Source organism: Oncorhynchus clarkii, chromosome 20 (genome assembly GCF_045791955.1).
Source record: "Oncorhynchus clarkii lewisi isolate Uvic-CL-2024 chromosome 20, UVic_Ocla_1.0, whole genome shotgun sequence".
In the NCBI taxonomy this organism is placed as follows: Eukaryota; Metazoa; Chordata; class Actinopteri; order Salmoniformes; family Salmonidae; genus Oncorhynchus; species Oncorhynchus clarkii.
In genome coordinates, this window is record NC_092166.1 from 7,930,703 (window position 1) to 7,948,835 (window position 18,133).

At 43.5% G+C, this 18,133-nt stretch overlaps 1 protein-coding gene across 1 annotated transcript in view; it reads left to right on the forward strand.

Annotated features, from left to right (window-relative positions):
• LOC139375826 (activated CDC42 kinase 1-like) overlaps positions 1 to 18,133 on the forward strand; it is a 77,362-nt gene that overhangs the window by 56,587 nt on the left and 2,642 nt on the right. Inside the window, exons 11-14 of the mRNA XM_071117723.1 lie at positions 5,601 to 5,692; positions 8,488 to 9,971; positions 13,652 to 13,747; positions 15,369 to 15,496. Of these exons, the coding sequence (XP_070973824.1) occupies positions 5,601 to 5,692; positions 8,488 to 9,971; positions 13,652 to 13,747; positions 15,369 to 15,496 (1,800 nt within the window). The remainder of the gene's footprint in view (positions 1 to 5,600; positions 5,693 to 8,487; positions 9,972 to 13,651; positions 13,748 to 15,368; positions 15,497 to 18,133) is intronic.

Sequence of the window (18,133 nt, forward strand, 5' to 3'; positions counted from 1 at the left end):
ACCTGGACCATATTAAAGACATGTCCTCATACTTAACCTGGACCATATTAAAGACATGTCCTCATAACTAACCTGGACCATATTAAAGACATGTCCTCATAACTAACCTGAACCATATTAACGATTAAAGACATGTCCTCATAACTAACCTGAACCATATTAAAGACATGTCCTCATAACTAACCTGGACCATATTAAAGACATGTCCTCATAACTAACCTGGACCATATTAAAGACATGTCCTCATAACTAACCTGAACCATATTAATGATTAAAGACATGACCTCATAACTAACCTGGACCATATTAAAGACATGTCCTCATAACTAACCTGAACCATATTAAAGACATGTCCTCATAACTAACCTGAACCATATTAAAGACATGTCCTCATAACTAACCTGGACCATATTAAAGACATGTCCTCATGACTAACCTGGACCATATTAAAGACATGTCCTCATAACTAACCTGAACCATATTAAAGACATGTCCTCATAACTAACCTGAACCATATTAAAGACATGTCCTCATAACTAACCTGAACCATATTAACGATTAAAGACATGTCCTCATAACTAACCTGAACCATATTAAAGACATGTCCTCATAACTAACCTGAACCATATTAAAGACATGTCCTCATAACTAACCTGAACCATATTAAAGACATGTCCTCATAACTAACCTGAACCATATTAACGATTAAAGACATGTCCTCATAACTAACCTGAACCATATTAAAGACATGTCCTCATAACTAACCTGGACCATATTAAAGACATGTCCTCATAACTAACCTGAACCATATTAATGATTAAAGACATGTCCTCATAACTAACCTGGACCATATTAAAGACATGTCCTCATAACTAACCTGGACCATATTAAAGACATGTCCTCATAACTAACCTGAACCATATTAAAGACATGTCCTCATAACTAACCTGAACCATATTAAAGACATGTCCTCATAACTAACCTGGACCATATTAAAGACATGTCCTCATAACTAACCTGAACCATATTAAAGACATGTCCTCATAACTAACCTGAACCATATTAAAGACATGTCCTCATAACTAACCTGGACCATATTAAAGACATGTCCTCATAACTAACCTGGACCATATTAAAGACATGTCCTCATAACTAACCTGAACCATATTAAAGACATGTCCTCATAACTAACCTGGACCATATTAAAGACATGTCCTCATAACTAACCTGGACCATATTAAAGACATGTCTTCATAACTAACCTGGACCATATTAAAGACATGTCCTCATAACTAACCTGAACCATATTAAAGACATGTCCTCATAACTAACCTGAACCATATTAAAGACATGTCCTCATAACTAACCTGGACCATATTAAAGACATGTCCTCATAACTAACCTGAACCATATTAAAGACATGTCCTCATAACTAACCTGGACCATATTAAAGACATGTCCTCATAACTAACCTGGACCATATTAAAGACATGTCCTCATAACTAACCTGAACCATATTAAAGACATGTCCTCATAACTAACCTGGACCATATTAAAGACATGTCCTCATAACTAACCTGAACCATATTAAAGACATGTCCTCATAACTAACCTGGACCATATTAAAGACATGTCCTCATAACTAACCTGAACCATATTAAAGACATGTCCTCATAACTAACCTGAACCATATTAAAGACATGTCCTCATAACTAACCTGAACCATATTAAAGACATGTCCTCATAAATAACCTGGACCATATTAAAGACATGTCCTCATAACTAACCTGGACCATATTAAAGACATGTCCTCATAACTAACCTGAACCATATTAAAGACATGTCCTCATAACTAACATGAACCATATTAAAGACATGTCCTCATAACTAACATGAACCATATTAAAGACATGTCCTCATAACTAACCTGGACCATATTAAAGATTAAAGACATGTCCTCATAACTAACCTGGACCATATTAAAGACATGTCCTCATAACTAACCTGGACCATATTAAAGACATGTCCTCATAACTAACCTGGACCATATTAAAGACATGTCCTCATAACTAACCTGAACCATATTAATGATTAAAGACATGTCCTCATAACTAACCTGGACCATATTAAAGACATGTCCTCATAACTAACCTGAACCATATTAAAGACATGTCCTCATAACTAACCTGGACCATATTAAAGACATGTCCTCATAACTAACCTGGACCATATTAAAGACATGTCCTCATACTTAACCTGGACCATATTAAAGACATGTCCTCATAACTAACCTGGACCATATTAAAGACATGTCCTCATAACTAACCTGAACCATATTAACGATTAAAGACATGTCCTCATAACTAACCTGAACCATATTAAAGACATGTCCTCATAACTAACCTGGACCATATTAAAGACATGTCCTCATAACTAACCTGGACCATATTAAAGACATGTCCTCATAACTAACCTGAACCATATTAATGATTAAAGACATGACCTCATAACTAACCTGGACCATATTAAAGACATGTCCTCATAACTAACCTGAACCATATTAAAGACATGTCCTCATAACTAACCTGAACCATATTAAAGACATGTCCTCATAACTAACCTGGACCATATTAAAGACATGTCCTCATGACTAACCTGGACCATATTAAAGACATGTCCTCATAACTAACCTGAACCATATTAAAGACATGTCCTCATAACTAACCTGAACCATATTAAAGACATGTCCTCATAACTAACCTGAACCATATTAACGATTAAAGACATGTCCTCATAACTAACCTGAACCATATTAAAGACATGTCCTCATAACTAACCTGAACCATATTAAAGACATGTCCTCATAACTAACCTGAACCATATTAAAGACATGTCCTCATAACTAACCTGAACCATATTAACGATTAAAGACATGTCCTCATAACTAACCTGAACCATATTAAAGACATGTCCTCATAACTAACCTGGACCATATTAAAGACATGTCCTCATAACTAACCTGAACCATATTAATGATTAAAGACATGTCCTCATAACTAACCTGGACCATATTAAAGACATGTCCTCATAACTAACCTGGACCATATTAAAGACATGTCCTCATAACTAACCTGAACCATATTAAAGACATGTCCTCATAACTAACCTGAACCATATTAAAGACATGTCCTCATAACTAACCTGGACCATATTAAAGACATGTCCTCATAACTAACCTGAACCATATTAAAGACATGTCCTCATAACTAACCTGAACCATATTAAAGACATGTCCTCATAACTAACCTGGACCATATTAAAGACATGTCCTCATAACTAACCTGGACCATATTAAAGACATGTCCTCATAACTAACCTGAACCATATTAAAGACATGTCCTCATAACTAACCTGGACCATATTAAAGACATGTCCTCATAACTAACCTGAACCATATTAAAGACATGTCTTCATAACTAACCTGGACCATATTAAAGACATGTCCTCATAACTAACCTGAACCATATTAAAGACATGTCCTCATAACTAACCTGAACCATATTAAAGACATGTCCTCATAACTAACCTGGACCATATTAAAGACATGTCCTCATAACTAACCTGAACCATATTAAAGACATGTCCTCATAACTAACCTGGACCATATTAAAGACATGTCCTCATAACTAACCTGGACCATATTAAAGACATGTCCTCATAACTAACCTGAACCATATTAAAGACATGTCCTCATAACTAACCTGGACCATATTAAAGACATGTCCTCATAACTAACCTGAACCATATTAAAGACATGTCCTCATAACTAACCTGGACCATATTAAAGACATGTCCTCATAACTAACCTGAACCATATTAAAGACATGTCCTCATAACTAACCTGAACCATATTAAAGACATGTCCTCATAACTAACCTGGACCATATTAAAGACATTTCCTCATAACTAACCTGAACCATATTAAAGACATGTCTTCATAACTAACCTGGACCATATTAAAGACATGTCCTCATAACTAACCTGAACCATATTAAAGACATGTCTTCATAACTAACCTGAACCATATTAATGATTAAAGACATGTCCTCATCTTTCTCCATCTAACTGTACCATCCGTGTAAAATCTGATCACATTTGATAAAATGTATAACATTCTGACAGTTCAGTGAGGATTTAATTTGTAAATGGAATTGAACCCTCAACCTTGGCTTTGCCAGTTCCATCATCTTAATAACTGAGTCATACAGGAACAACAAAATGTTAGAGAATCAAACAGTATCTTCACTTGAGTCTTTGTTGCCAAAAAAGTAAATTGGTTTTCTGACCAGTAGAGCGCAGTAGAGTATAGTTAATTTGACTTTAGTCAGGTGAAGCGCAGTTGAAATGACACCATCAGGCCAGGGGCACCTTCAGCAGGACGCAAGGTTTTTCAAATATAAATATTCTACTCTGTAGAACACACATTGCAGTCTGACAACATTCGACAATGTTTAGCAACTAGCTGAACGTGGCCCAGGGTTGGTTAAGCAGATGTGAATCCTGGGGGAGCCACTGTACACCTGATTTATGGCTAGCCCAGACTAAAGAACCTCTTGGTATGGAAAGTCAATAAATTATCTCACTCTCTCTCTCTGTGTCTCTCTCTCTCACTCGCTCTCTCTGTGTCTCTCTCTCTCACTCGCTCTCTCTGTGTTTCTCTCTCTCACTCGCTCTCTCTGTGTCTCTCTCTCTCACTCGCTCTCTCTGTGTCTCTCTCGCTCTCTCTCTGTCTCTTTCTCTCTGTATCTCTCTCTCTCCATCTCTCTCTCTCTCTCTGTATCTCTCTCTTTCTCTCTGTATCTCTCTCTCTCTTTCTCTCTGTATCTCTCTCTCTCTTGCTCTCTGTATCTCTCTCTCTCTTGCTCTCTGTATCTCTCTTTCTCTCTGTATCTCTCTCTCTCTCTCTCCCTCTTTCTCTCTCTCTCTCTGTATCTGTCTCTTTCTCTCTGTATCTCTCTCTCTCTCCCTCTTTCTCTCTCTCTCTCTCTCTCTCTGTATCTCTGTCTCTTTCTATCTGTATCTCTCTCTCTCCCTCTTTCTCTCTCTCTGTATCTCTCTCTTTATCTCTGTATCTCTCTCTCCCTCTTTCTCTCTGTATCACTCTCTCTCTCTCTCTCTCCCCCTCTCTCTCTGTATCTCTGTCTCTTTCTCTCTGTATCTCTCTCTCTCTCTCCCCCCCCCCTCTCTCTCTCGGTATCTCTCTCTCTTCCCCTCTCTCTCTTTGTATCTCTGTCTCTTTCAATCTGCATCTCTCTCTCTCTCTCCCCCTCTCTCTCTGTATCTCTGTATCTCTGTATCTCTCCCCCCCTCTCTCTCCCCCCTCTCTCTGTATCTCTGTCTCTTTCTCTCTGTCTCTCTCTCTCCCCTCTCTCTCTGTATCTCTGTCTCTGTATCTCTGTATCTCCCCCCCCTCTCTCCCCCCCCCCTCTCTCTCTCTGTATCTCTGTCTCTTTCTCTCTGTATCTCTCTCTCTCTTCCCCCCCTCTCTCTCTGTATCTCTCTCTCTCTCTCTCTCTGTATCTCTGTATCTCTTTCTCTAGTCTGTACTTAGGAAACCCCATGGACCCACCAGATGTCTTGGGGTTGGCCCTCAATGCTGCCCGGCCCACTCAGCTACTGGGACGAGCAAAAAGTGAGTGGCCGGGTTCCTAAACAACCTACTGCCCCTGTCCCATAACACTATTTATTTGGACAACTATTGTCAGTGACTCTAGGAAGTATGTTTCTCTCGCTGGTTGGTGTTTCTTCTCGGTGGTTGGTGTTTCTTCTCGCTGGTTGGTGTTTCTTCTCGGTGGTTGGTGTTTCTTCTCGGTGGTTGGTGTGTGAATGTGTCCAATCTGACTTGACTGTTGCCACAATGTGTCCATTCTGACTTGACTGTTGCCACAATGTGTCCAATCTGACTTGACTGTTGCCACAATGTCAGACAGCCAGTCTGGTCTCTCTCCCCAGCCAGCCAGTCTGGTCTCTCTCCCCAGCCAGCCAGTCTGGTCTCTCTCCGCAGCCAGCCAGTCTGGTCTCTCCCCACAGCCAGCCAGTCTGGTCTCTCTCCCCAGCCAGCCAGTCTGGTCTCTCTCCACAGCCAACCAGTCTAGTCTCTCTCCACAGCCAGCCAGTCTGGTCTCTCTCCCCAGCCAGCCAGTCTGGTCTCTCTCCCCAGCCAGCCAGTCTGGTCTCTCCCCACAGCCAGCCAGTCTGGTCTCTCTCCACAGCCAGCTAGTCTGGTCTCTCTCCCCACAGCCAGCCAGTCTGGTCTCTCTCCCCAGCCAGCCAGTCTGGTCTCTCTCCCCAGCCAGCCAGTCTGGTCTCTCTCCCCAGCCAGCCAGTCTGGTCTCTCTCCCCAGCCAGCCAGTCTGGTCTCTCTCCACAGCCAGCCAGTCTGGTCTCTCTCCACAGCCAGCCAGTCTGGTCTCTCTCCCCAGAGCCAGCCAGTCAGTCTGGTGTCTCTCCCCACAGCCAGCCAGTCTGGTGTCTCTCCCCAGCCAGCCAGTCTGGTCTCTCTCCCCAGCCAGCCAGTCTGGTCTCTCTCCCCAGCCAGCCAGTCTGGTCTCTCTCCCCAGCCAGCCAGTCTGGTCTCTCTCCCCAGCCAGCCAGTCTGGTCTCTCTCCCCAGCCAGCCAGTCTGGTCTCTCTCCACAGCCAGCCAGTCTGGTCTCTCTCCACAGCCAGCCAGTCTGGTCTCTCTCCCCAGAGCCAGCCAGTCAGTCTGGTGTCTCTCCCCACAGCCAGCCAGTCTGGTGTCTCTCCCCAGCCAGCCAGTCTGGTCTCTCTCCCCAGCCAGCCAGTCTGGTCTCTCTCCACAGCCAGCCAGTCTGGTCTCTCTCCACAACCAGCCAGTCTGGTCTCTCTCCCCAGCCAGCCATTCTGCTGTCTCTCCCCAGAGCCAGCCAGTCAGTCTGGTGTCTCTCCCCACAGCCAGCCAGTCTGGTGTCTCTCCCCAGCCAGCCAGTCTGGTCTCTCTCCCTAGCCAGCCAGTCTGGTCTCTCTCCCCAGCCAGCCAGTCTGGTGTCTCTCCTCAGCCAGCCAGTCTGGTGTCTCTCCTCAGCCAGCCAGTCTGGTGTCTCTCCCCAGCCAGCCAGTCAGTCTGATTTCTCTCCCCACAGCCAGCCAGTCTGGTGTCTCTCCCCAGCCAGCCAGTCTGGTGTCTCTCCCCACAGCCAGTCAGTCAGTCTGGTGCCTCTCCCCAGCCAGCCAGTCTGGTCTCTCTCCCCAGCCAGCCAGTCTGGTCTCTCTCCCCAGCCAGCCAGTCTGGTGTCTCTCTCCCCAGCCAGCCAGTCTGGTGTCTCTCCCCAGCCAGCCAGTCTGGTGTCTCTCCCCAGCCAGCCAGTCTGGTCTCTCCCCACAGCCAGCCAGTCTGGTGTCTCTCCCCAGCCAGCCAGTCTGGTGTCTCTCCCCACAGCCAGTCAGTCAGTCTGGTGTCTCTCCCCAGCCAGCCAGTCTGGTCTCTCTCCCCAGCCAGCCAGTCTGGTCTCTCTCCCCAGCCAGCCAGTCTGGTGTCTCTCTCCCCAGCCAGCCAGTCTGGTGTCTCTCCCCAGCCAGCCAGTCTGGTCTCTCTCCCCAGCCAGCCAATCTGGTGTCTCTCCCAGTAATATTGGTCTCTCCCTCCAGCCAGCCAGTTTGGTCTCTTCCCCCAGCCAGTGGTGTCTCTGCCCACAGCCAGCCAGTCTGGTCTCTCCCCCAGTAATATTGGTCTCTCCCTCCAGCCAGACAGTTTGGTCTCTCCCCCCAGCCAGTGTTGTCTCTCCCTCTAGCCAGCCAGTGTTGTCTCTCCCTCTAGCCAGCCAGTGTAGTCTCTCCCCCCAGCTCCCGCCTTCTTCTCTGCTCTTTCCTAGCTCCAGTCCTCTCCTCTTATCTCTCTTTCTCTTCTCAGTGTCTCCATTTCTCTTCTTCCTCCTTGTTGTTACTCTCCCTCTCTCCCACAAACGGGGCAGTCTGGGTTGCTGTGCATTGAGTGGGTTAAAAGACAAGTTGTTACTGTAGTTTTTAATGGTTATGATTACAGTTGTTTTTAATGTTTATGATTACGGTTGTTTTTAATGTTTATGATTACGGTACTTTTTAATGTTTTCATGAGTTTAATGTTTATCATTACGGTGCTTTTTAATGTTTATGATTTCCTCCTAAACATCTTTAAAGAGCTAATGTTCTCTGTAGGATTGTATTTGTTTCCATTCATACACAGTGTATGAATATCCACACATTACAGATGGACACACTGAGGAATATTACCTACTCATTTCAGGGACATTATGCGCATAAATAAACCTTACATCAAAGGCAGCACTCAAGGTTGAGCACTCAATGTAGACAGCTGGGACCTTGGGGATGGACTACACTGCTACATGAGTAATGAGAGGTTACAGAGTTGGGTTAGGGTATTGTTGCCAAAGTCATTAAGTTGTGTTTGTTTGTCTGTTTATTTGTCCAGAGCCATGCTACGACTCAGTGACTGAGGACGAGGAGCTGACCGCCTCAGGCCTCAAGAGGCTGTCGCTACGGAAAGCAAGTTCCATCCTCAAGCTCAAACCCGCCGCCTGGGTCTCCGCCTCCAAACAGGGGGATCGGACTACGGGTTCAGGCCACACCCCCAGCAAGGTGTCGCTCATCGACTTTGAGCAGGAGTTTCCCCCGGCCACACCCTCTCCCTCCCCAGTGGCAGAGCTACAGTTGCCCTCATTGGTCAAGCTGGCCCTGGAGGCGGAGTCTATTCTGGACAGGACTCCTCCTCAGAGCCCATGGTGCTCGCTGCCTTGCCCTTTACACCCCACGCCAGTGGTGGACTGGGACGCCCGCCCCTTACCTCCACCTCCTGCGTACGATGAGGTGGCGCAGGACGAGGAGGACATGGAGGTGAGCTCCATCAACAGCTTGGAGCAGCGACAGCAGAGGGGGATGGGTGAGAGCCACAGCCCCACGGAGGCCATCCCGGCTGGGGAGGAGGGGAAACCCCTGGGGGACAACCTCTTCTTACCCTCCCAGCAGGACCAGGCCTACACATCCTTCTCCCAGTCAGCAGAGATCTTTCAGGAGCTCCAGCAGGAGTGCATGAGGAGGCTCAATGTGCCCACAAGAGGAGTTCCCCAGCCCCCCTCTCCGTCACCGAGCTCAGGCCTCCAGTCCATAGACGTGCACCGCCATATCGTCCTGTCCTTCTCCGAGGACAAGCCCCAGATCCCTCCCCGCATTCCCATCCCACCTCGCCCCGTCAAACGAGGGGACTACACCCGCTGGTCCGGTGACCTCTCCCTGTCCCCGACTCCACCTTCAGAGGAAGTCCAGGACCGGCCCCCTCAGATCCCCCCACGGAACCCCCTGTCCCAGCCAGGCTCACGCACCCCCAGTCCCATGGGGCTCCAGGTGGGCTCCCCCCAGCAGAGGACAATGGTTTGCCCCAGCGCCCCTCCTCCGGCCACATACGGATCCTACCTCTCCACGTCCCCGGGGATGATCATGCCCACTACGCACAGCTTTGCCTCGGACCCAAAATACGCCGCGCTCAAGGTCATCCAAGCACAAGCCCAGGGTAAGGACCTGGCCAAGGGGCCATGCATCCTGCCCATTGTCCACGATGGCCGCAAAGTCAGCAACACGCATTACTACCTCCTGCCTGAGAGGCCGCCTTACCTGGACCGCTACGACCGCTTCTTCAGGGAAGCAGGAAACGTGCCGACCGGTGGCGGCGGTGGGATCTGTGAGGAGAGGCAGCAGGCCAACACGGCCACGGTCAGGCCCATGGTGGTGAACCAGCAGCAGCAGAGCAAAGGAGGAGATATCAAGGCCAACTTCTCCAACAACAACAGCAGTCTGGGCTGCCGGCCGGGCATTAAGGCCTCCATCAGCCTGCCTAGGGTCAGCTCTGAGGGGTCAGCCAGCAGGGCAGCGGGTGGAATCACAACAGACCAGGTCAAGATGGTGTGTAGTACCGAAAGCGCCAGTCAGATTTGCTTTTTATAATCCGTAATCAGTTGATAACTGGAAAGGACTTAGTCTACTAGACAAAAACACACAGGCCTACCAAAACAGAAACACACAGGTCTACCAAAACAGAAACACACAGGTTTACCAAAACAGAAACACACAGGTCTACCAAAACAGAAACACACAGGCCTACCAAAACAGAAACACACAGGTCTACCAAAACAGAAACACACAGGTCTACCAAAACAGAAACACACAGGTCTACCAAAACAGAAGCACATAGGCCTACCAAAACAGAAACACATAGACCTACCAAAACAGAAACACATAGACCTACCAAAACAGAAACACCTAGACCTACCAAAACAGAAACACACAGGCCTACCAAAACAGAAACACACAGGTTTACCAAAACAGAAACACACAGGTCTACCAAAACAGAAACACACAGGCCTACCAAAACAGAAACACACAGGTCTACCAAAACAGAAACACACAGGTCTACCAAAACAGAAACACACAGGTCTACCAAAACAGAAGCACATAGGCCTACCAAAACAGAAACACATAGACCTACCAAAACAGAAACACCTAGACCTACCAAAACAGAAACACACAGGCCTACCAAAACAGAAACACACAGGCCTACCAAAACAGAAACACACAGGTCTACCAAAACAGAAACACACAGGTCTACCAAAACAGAAACACACAGGTCTACCAAAACAGAAACACACAGGTCTACCAAAACAGAAACACATAGACCTACCAAAACAGAAACACACAGGCCTACCAAAACAGAAACACACAGGCCTACCAAAACAGAAACACACAGGCCTACCAAAACAGAAACACACAGGCCTACCAGAACAGAAACACATAGACCTACCAAAACAGAAACACCTAGACCTACCAAAACAGAAACACCTAGACCTACCAAAACAGAAACACACAGGCCTACCAAAACAGAAACACACAGGCCTACCAAAACAGAAACACACAGGCCTACCAAAACAGAAACACACAGGCCTACCAAAACAGAAACACATAGACCTACCAAAACAGAAACACATAGGTCTACCAAACAGAAACACACAGGCCTACCAAAACAGAAACACACAGGCCTACCAAAACAGAAATGAGGTATGAGTAATGAGGTATGGGTAATGAGTTATGAGTAATGAGGTATGGGTAATGAGTTATGAGTAATGAGGTATGAGTAATGAGGTATGAGTGATGAGGTATGAGTAATGAGGTATGAGTAATGAAGTATGAGGTATGAGTGATGAGTTATGAAGTATGAGTAATGAAGTATGAGTGATGAGTTATGAGTAATGAAGTATGAGTAATGATGCTACAGTATGGCATTACAGTATGTTGGATATGGAGACAAAGAGCACAACTACTGATTCAGAAAACAAGAAAAATGATACAAAAAGTATTAAAAGAAACTAGAAATCGAGTTACAATAAATCAACTTTGGCGGAGTTAGAGGATACACCCACCAGTTTTTCTTTACCTTGTTCGTTTATCATTTTGCTGCCAAATCAAACTTCCCAAGTGAAGTACTGGGATTCGGTCCACAGACAACCCTGCGCAAAACTATCTAACCAATCGATCTAAATCAACACTCTCTCAACCAATCAAGTATCCATCAAAGATCTATTTTATAAGTAATATTTTATTACATTGCACTGTGGAATGAAATTAGAGTTGTATAATATAGTAAATTGTTGTCCCAACCCATGTCATTGGAGTTGTATAATATAGTAAAGTGTTGTCCCAACCCATGTCATTGGAGTTGTATAATATAGTAAATTGTTGTCCCAACCCATGTCATTGGAGTTGTATAATATAGTAAAGTGTTGTCCCAACCCATGTCATTGGAGTTGTATAATATAGTAAAGTGTTGTCCCAACCCATGTCATTGGAGTTGTATAATATAGTAAAGTGTTGCCCCAACCCATGTCATTGGAGTTGTCTTAACATAAGCTATGGGCATAACACTTCTAAATATTGGTCTGTGGGATCAGATGCAATCAACACCTAGATTGAACTGGAAGCTGACTTGTTGGGGGACCAGTCCAATATTCCCTATATAGTGCGCTACTTTTAACCAGAGCCCCATAGGCTGTAGTTAAAAGTAGTGCCCTATATAGGGAATATGGTAGGATTCCCCAACTGGTGGCCAGTGGTTTTATTTGTATCGCCAAGTTTTCTGAGCAAAATGATGATTATAATTTGAATTTATTTTCATAATTTTCATTGTTGGACATAACAGACTAAAAACACCAGGAAATCTGTTCCCAAGTATTCCCACGCATAGTAGATGTGATTGTATACAAAATGTAAGCAAGGTTTGAAATTATTATGTTTTAGTCAAATATTATATCTGTTTGTGCTTCTTGTGGTAAATTTGTGCTCTACAAATGATTTGTAATTATGTTCCGGTCCGCCGACCAGACGCTCAAGACATATTTGCTCCGCAGCTGAATGTCGTTGATGATCCTTGGAATAAGGTTTTGTTTTGCTTTGGAGACAGTGTTTTGGTGTTTCACGCGCCATCATTGAACAGGAGGGGGCAACAGAGGGCAATTCCTGACCAGTCTTTCCATAACATCAACTCCTGCCGAGGAACTGTTTGTCTGCTCTTCTCCTTACTGGTGGATTGATAACTTCCTAACTAAATCCAAATTCACTGTTTCAAACTGTAACCAATTCTATTTGATGTATAACAACCTAATGTAATTTGTGCACCGAGAGCACTTGGGAAGATGGATGGACTGAGAAAAGGGTCTTGGAAAAGGTTCAATAAGGAGTCTGCATTAAAGCAGGCAGTCAGACAGACAGTCAGTCACTCAGAAGTCAGTCACTCAATCACTCATTAAAGCACTCACACGCTCGCTCATTAAAGCACTCACTCACTCATTAAAGCACTCACTCACTCATTAAAGCACTCACACGCTCGCTCATTAAAGCACTCACTCACTCATTAAAGCACTCACTCATTAAAGCACTCACACGCTCGCTCATTAAGCACTCACTCACTCATTAAAGCACTCACTCATTAAAGCACTCACAAGCTCGCTCATTAAGCACTCACTCACTCATTAAAGCACTCATTCATTAAAGCACTCACAAGCTCGCTCATTAAAGCACTCACTCACTCATTAAATCACTCACACGCTCGCTGCATTTAAATTCTGTACCCTTTTTGAAAAGTGTTCACTCATTCACTCCTCTATGCATTTAAAAGCATTGGATTGGTGCAAGGACGGCTGCAGGGAGTGTCCACCATATTGCTCAGACCAGTCCATTCCTTTCAAATCCATGAGGTAGAGTGTACGAGTGCAGAGAATACAATTTGAAGCCACTCACTCACTCAAAAAGACTGATAGTCACTCAACACCTATTATTTTCCACAATGTATTAGACTTGTAGGACAAACATAAGGAGCATGCCACTAAAGTGTTAGTGTCTGAGTATAGTTGAATATTTTTTTTTTTTTAAGTGTTGTGTATGTGGTTTTGATTGACAGTAGAGGACTGCCGTGCTGATTGGTCAGTGTAGCAGCGGTATTGGCCTGATTGGTTGATTTTGTAGAGGACTGCAGAGCTGATTGGTTAGTGTAGCAGAAGCGTTGATATAATTGGTTGTTTGTGTGGCATCCACAGGTGCAGGAGGCGGTACATGGCGTGACTGTAGAGGAGTGTCAGACAGCCCTCCAGAACCACAACTGGAACGTGCAGAAAGCTGTGCACTACCTCAAGGTAGGGGCCCTTGATGGTAGTGCACTATTACCTTGTCACACTATGGAGCCAATCAGAGCTGTACTACGTTGTCCTGGTTACTCATCCACCATAGTTGCTGGAACCTACAATTACAACATTTCTAATCACAGCACTATATAAACTCCCCATGATGTACAGTTAAAGTCAAAGATTACATACACCTTAGCCAAATACATTTAAACTCAGTTTTTCACAATTCCTGACATTTAATCCAAGTAAAAATTCCCTGTTTTAGGTCAGTTAGGATCACCATTTTATTTTAAGAATGTGAAATTTCAGAATAATCTTAAAGAGAGTAATTTATTTCAGCTTTTATTTATTTCTTCATATTCCCAGTGGGTCAGAGTTTACATACACTCAATTAGTATTTGGTAGCATTGCCTTTAAATTGTTTAACTTAGGTCAAATGTTTTGGGTAGCCTTCCACAAGCTTCCCGGTTCACGGTTGGGATGGTGTTCTTCAGCTTGCAAGCATCCCCCTTTTTCCTCCAAACATAACGATGGTCATTATGGCCAAACAGTTCTATTTTTGTTTCATCAGATTAGAGGACATTTCTCCAAAAAGTATGATCTTTGTCCCCATGTGCAGTTGCAAACTGTAGTCTGGCTTTTTTATGGCAGTTTTGGAGCAGTGGCTTCTTCCTTGCTGAGCGGCCTTTCAGGTTATGTCGATATAGGACTCGTTTTACTGTGGATATAGATACTTTTGTACCTGTTTCCTCCAGCATCTTCACAAGGTCCTTTGCTGTTGTTCTGGGATTGATTTGCATTTGTCGCACCAAAGTACATTCATCTCTAGGAGAAAGAATGCGTCTCCTTCCTGAGCGGTATGACGGCTGTGCTGTCCCATGGTGTTTATACTTGCGTACTATTGTTTGTACAGATAAACGTGGTACCTTTTAGGTGTTTTGGAAATTGCTCCCAAGGATGAACCAGATTTATGGAGGTCTACAATTTTTTTTCTGAGGTCTTGGCTGATTTCTTTTCCCATGATGTCAAGCAAAGAGGCACTGAGTTTGAAGGTAGGCCTTGAAATACATTCACAGGTACACCTCCAATTAACTCAAATGATGTCAATTAGCCTATCAGAAGCTTCTAAAGCCATGGCATAATTTTCTGAAATTTTTCCAAGCTGTTTAAAGGCACAGTCAACTTAGTGTATGTAAACTTCTGACCCACTGGAATTGTGATACAGTGAAATAATCTGTCTGTAAACAATTGTTGGAAAAATTACTTGTGTCATGCACAAAGTAGATGTCCTAATCACAAAAATTCATTTGTGGAGTGGTTGGAGTGGTTGAAAAACTAGTTTTAATGACTCCTACGTGTATGTTAACTTCCGACTTCAACTGTATAAACTCCCAGTGATCTATAATCATTGGTAGCATAAGGTGTGCGACTTTCTTTATTTTTCCTTCGGAAGTTGTGGAAATAAAACCTTTCTAGCTTACAAACAGGGATAAGTCCTTTTTACAGAAGTCAACCCATCAAAACATTTGCTGATTTTGAAATATCTGATGACGGATACATGAATAATACAATGTTTTCAGAGATGATGAGTAGTAAGGGGTGAGTTGTAACTGATCCTGTTGTTGTCTAGGTTGAGCAGCTGTTCTGTCTTGGCCTGAAGACCAGGCTGGAGTGTCTCAAGATGCTGGAGATGTACAACTGGAACCTGGAAGTGGCCAGCACTCAGCTCCTGGACTCCTACAGCTCTGTCACGCAAAGGTAACATAGAATTCTGGAGAACTTAAAGGGATAGTTTGAGATTTTGGCAACAAAGCCCTTTATATACGTGTTAGCTGGGGCAGCAGCGTAGCCTAGTGGTTAGGGTGTTGGACTAGTAACTGCAAGGTTGCAAGATCAAATCCCCGAGCTGACAAGGTACAAATCTGTCGTTCTGCCCCTGAACAAGGCAGTTAACCCACTGTTCCTAGGGCCGTCATTGAAAATAAGAATTTTCTTCCAGCGTTTGGGCTAATACTAGATAGCATTTGTTTTGCCAAACTACCTGTAACTTCCTTCATACTGGATGCAACAACATAAAAATGGGTCCATGACTTAAATAAAAAAAATACAAAATAGATGCACTCCCTTCAGGAAGTATTCACACCCTTTTACTTTTTCCACATTTTGTTGTGTTACGGCCAGAATTTAGATTTTATGTCAATGATCTACACACAATACCCCGTCATTTAAAAGTGGAATTTTGTTTATAGAATGTTTTTTTAAATTAGAAAAATCAGAAGAAGAAGAAGAAGAAGAAGAAGTATTCACCAACTTTGTTATGTCAAGCCTAAATACGTTCAGGAGTAAAAATATAACAAATCACATAGTAAGTTCTGTGTTCAATAAGAGTGGTTAACATGGTTTTTGAATGATTACCCCATCTCTGTACCCCACACATAAAATTATCTGTAATCAAGTAGTGAATTTCAAGCACAGATTCAACCACAAAGACCAGAGAGGTTTTTAAATGCCTTGTAAAGAAGGGCACTGATTGGCAGATGTGTAAAAAAAATAATCTATAAAAGTAGATGCTGAATGTCCCTTTGAGCATGGTGAAGTTATTAATTAGGCTTGAGATGGTGTATCAATATGGCCAGTCATTACAAAGATACAGGCATCCTTCTTAACTCAGTTGCCAGAGAGGAAGGAAACTGCTCAGGGATTTCACCAATGGAGCCCAATAGTGATTTTAAAACAGTTACAGAGTTTAATGGTTGTGTTATGAGAGAACTTGAGGATGGATCAACAACATTGTAGTCATTCCACAATACTAACCTAAATGACAGAGTCCCAGGTTCGATCCCGGGCTGTATCACAACCAGCTGTGATCGGGAGTCCCATAGGGTGGCGCACAATTGGCACAGCATCGTCCAGGTTAGGGGAGGGTTTGGCCGGGGTAGACCGTCATTGTAAAATAATAATTTTTCTTAACTGACTTGCCTAGTTAAATAAAGATTGTTTTAAGAAGGAAGCCTACACAGAATAATATTTTTCCAAAATAAATAAATGAACTTTTTGCCCTGCGTTATGTTTGGGGCAAATCCAACACATTGCATTGAATACCACTCTTCAAGCATGGTGGTGGCTGCATCATGTTATGGGTATTTTTTTTATACTAAGCAAGTCAGTTAAGAACAAATTCTTAGGAACAGTGGGTTAACTGCCTGTTCAGGGGCAGAATGACATATTTGTACCTTGTCAGCTTGGGGATATGAACTTGCAACCTTTCGGTTACTAGTCCAACGCTCTGACCACTAGGCTACCTTGCCGCCCCAAGTATTAGGCAAGGATTAGGGAGGTTTTTTTGTGGGATAAAAAGAAAAGTTATACAGCAAAATCCTAGAAGAAAACCTGGTTCAGTATGCTTTCCAGCAGGCACTGGGAGATAAATTCACCTTTCAGCAGGACAATAACCTAAAACACAAGGACAAATCTACCAAGATGACATTGAATGTTCCTGAGTGGCCTAGTTACAGTTTTGACTTAAATCTGCTTGAAAATATATGGCTTGGAAATGGTTTTTCAGCAATGTTCACGAATAAACTTGACAGATTTAAGAATTGTATATAATATTGTATAATCCAGGGGGACAAATCTCTTAGAGACTTACCCAGAAAGACTCACAGCTGTAATCGCCACCAAGGGTGATTCTACAAAGTATTGACTCAGGCGTGTAATAGTTCTGTATTTCATTATCAATACATTTATAAAAAAAAGCATGTTTTCACTTTGTCGCTATTGTGGTATTGTGTGGAGATGGGTGAGAAAATGTTTTGATTTAATCTATTTTCAATTCCGGATGTAATTTCCAACAACTATGCAAACCTGTATATGGGACAATTTGAAGAAGCATTCCTTTTTAAAACAGACACACACCCCTTACTTTCTAAAATACTTCTATGGAAGAGATACAGATTATGTCTTTGTGCTCTGGGAAGGAAGTCAGCAGGAACTAAATGAATTCCAAACTCTACTAAACAAGAGCTCTGAATACCTCCAATTCACCATGCAGACTGATGAGAGAAAAATACACTACCTGGACTGATGGATCATCGAAGAGAATGATGCATTACACACAGACTTATACACAAAGCCCACAGATCGCAATACCCTGCTATGTGCGGATAGTATGCATCCCCTTCCCCTCAACAATGGTCTACCATATAGCCAGTTATGTATTGTTAAATTAATCTGTGGCCACCAGTCAGATTTTGACAGCAATGCTAAATAAAATGACAGATAAATTCAAAATGAGAGGCTACAAGGACAAAACTTGATAATCTTGATGCTGCAATGATGAAAATATCAAAAAAAAACAAGAGAGGAATTACTAAAAACTAAAACCAAAGAAGAAAA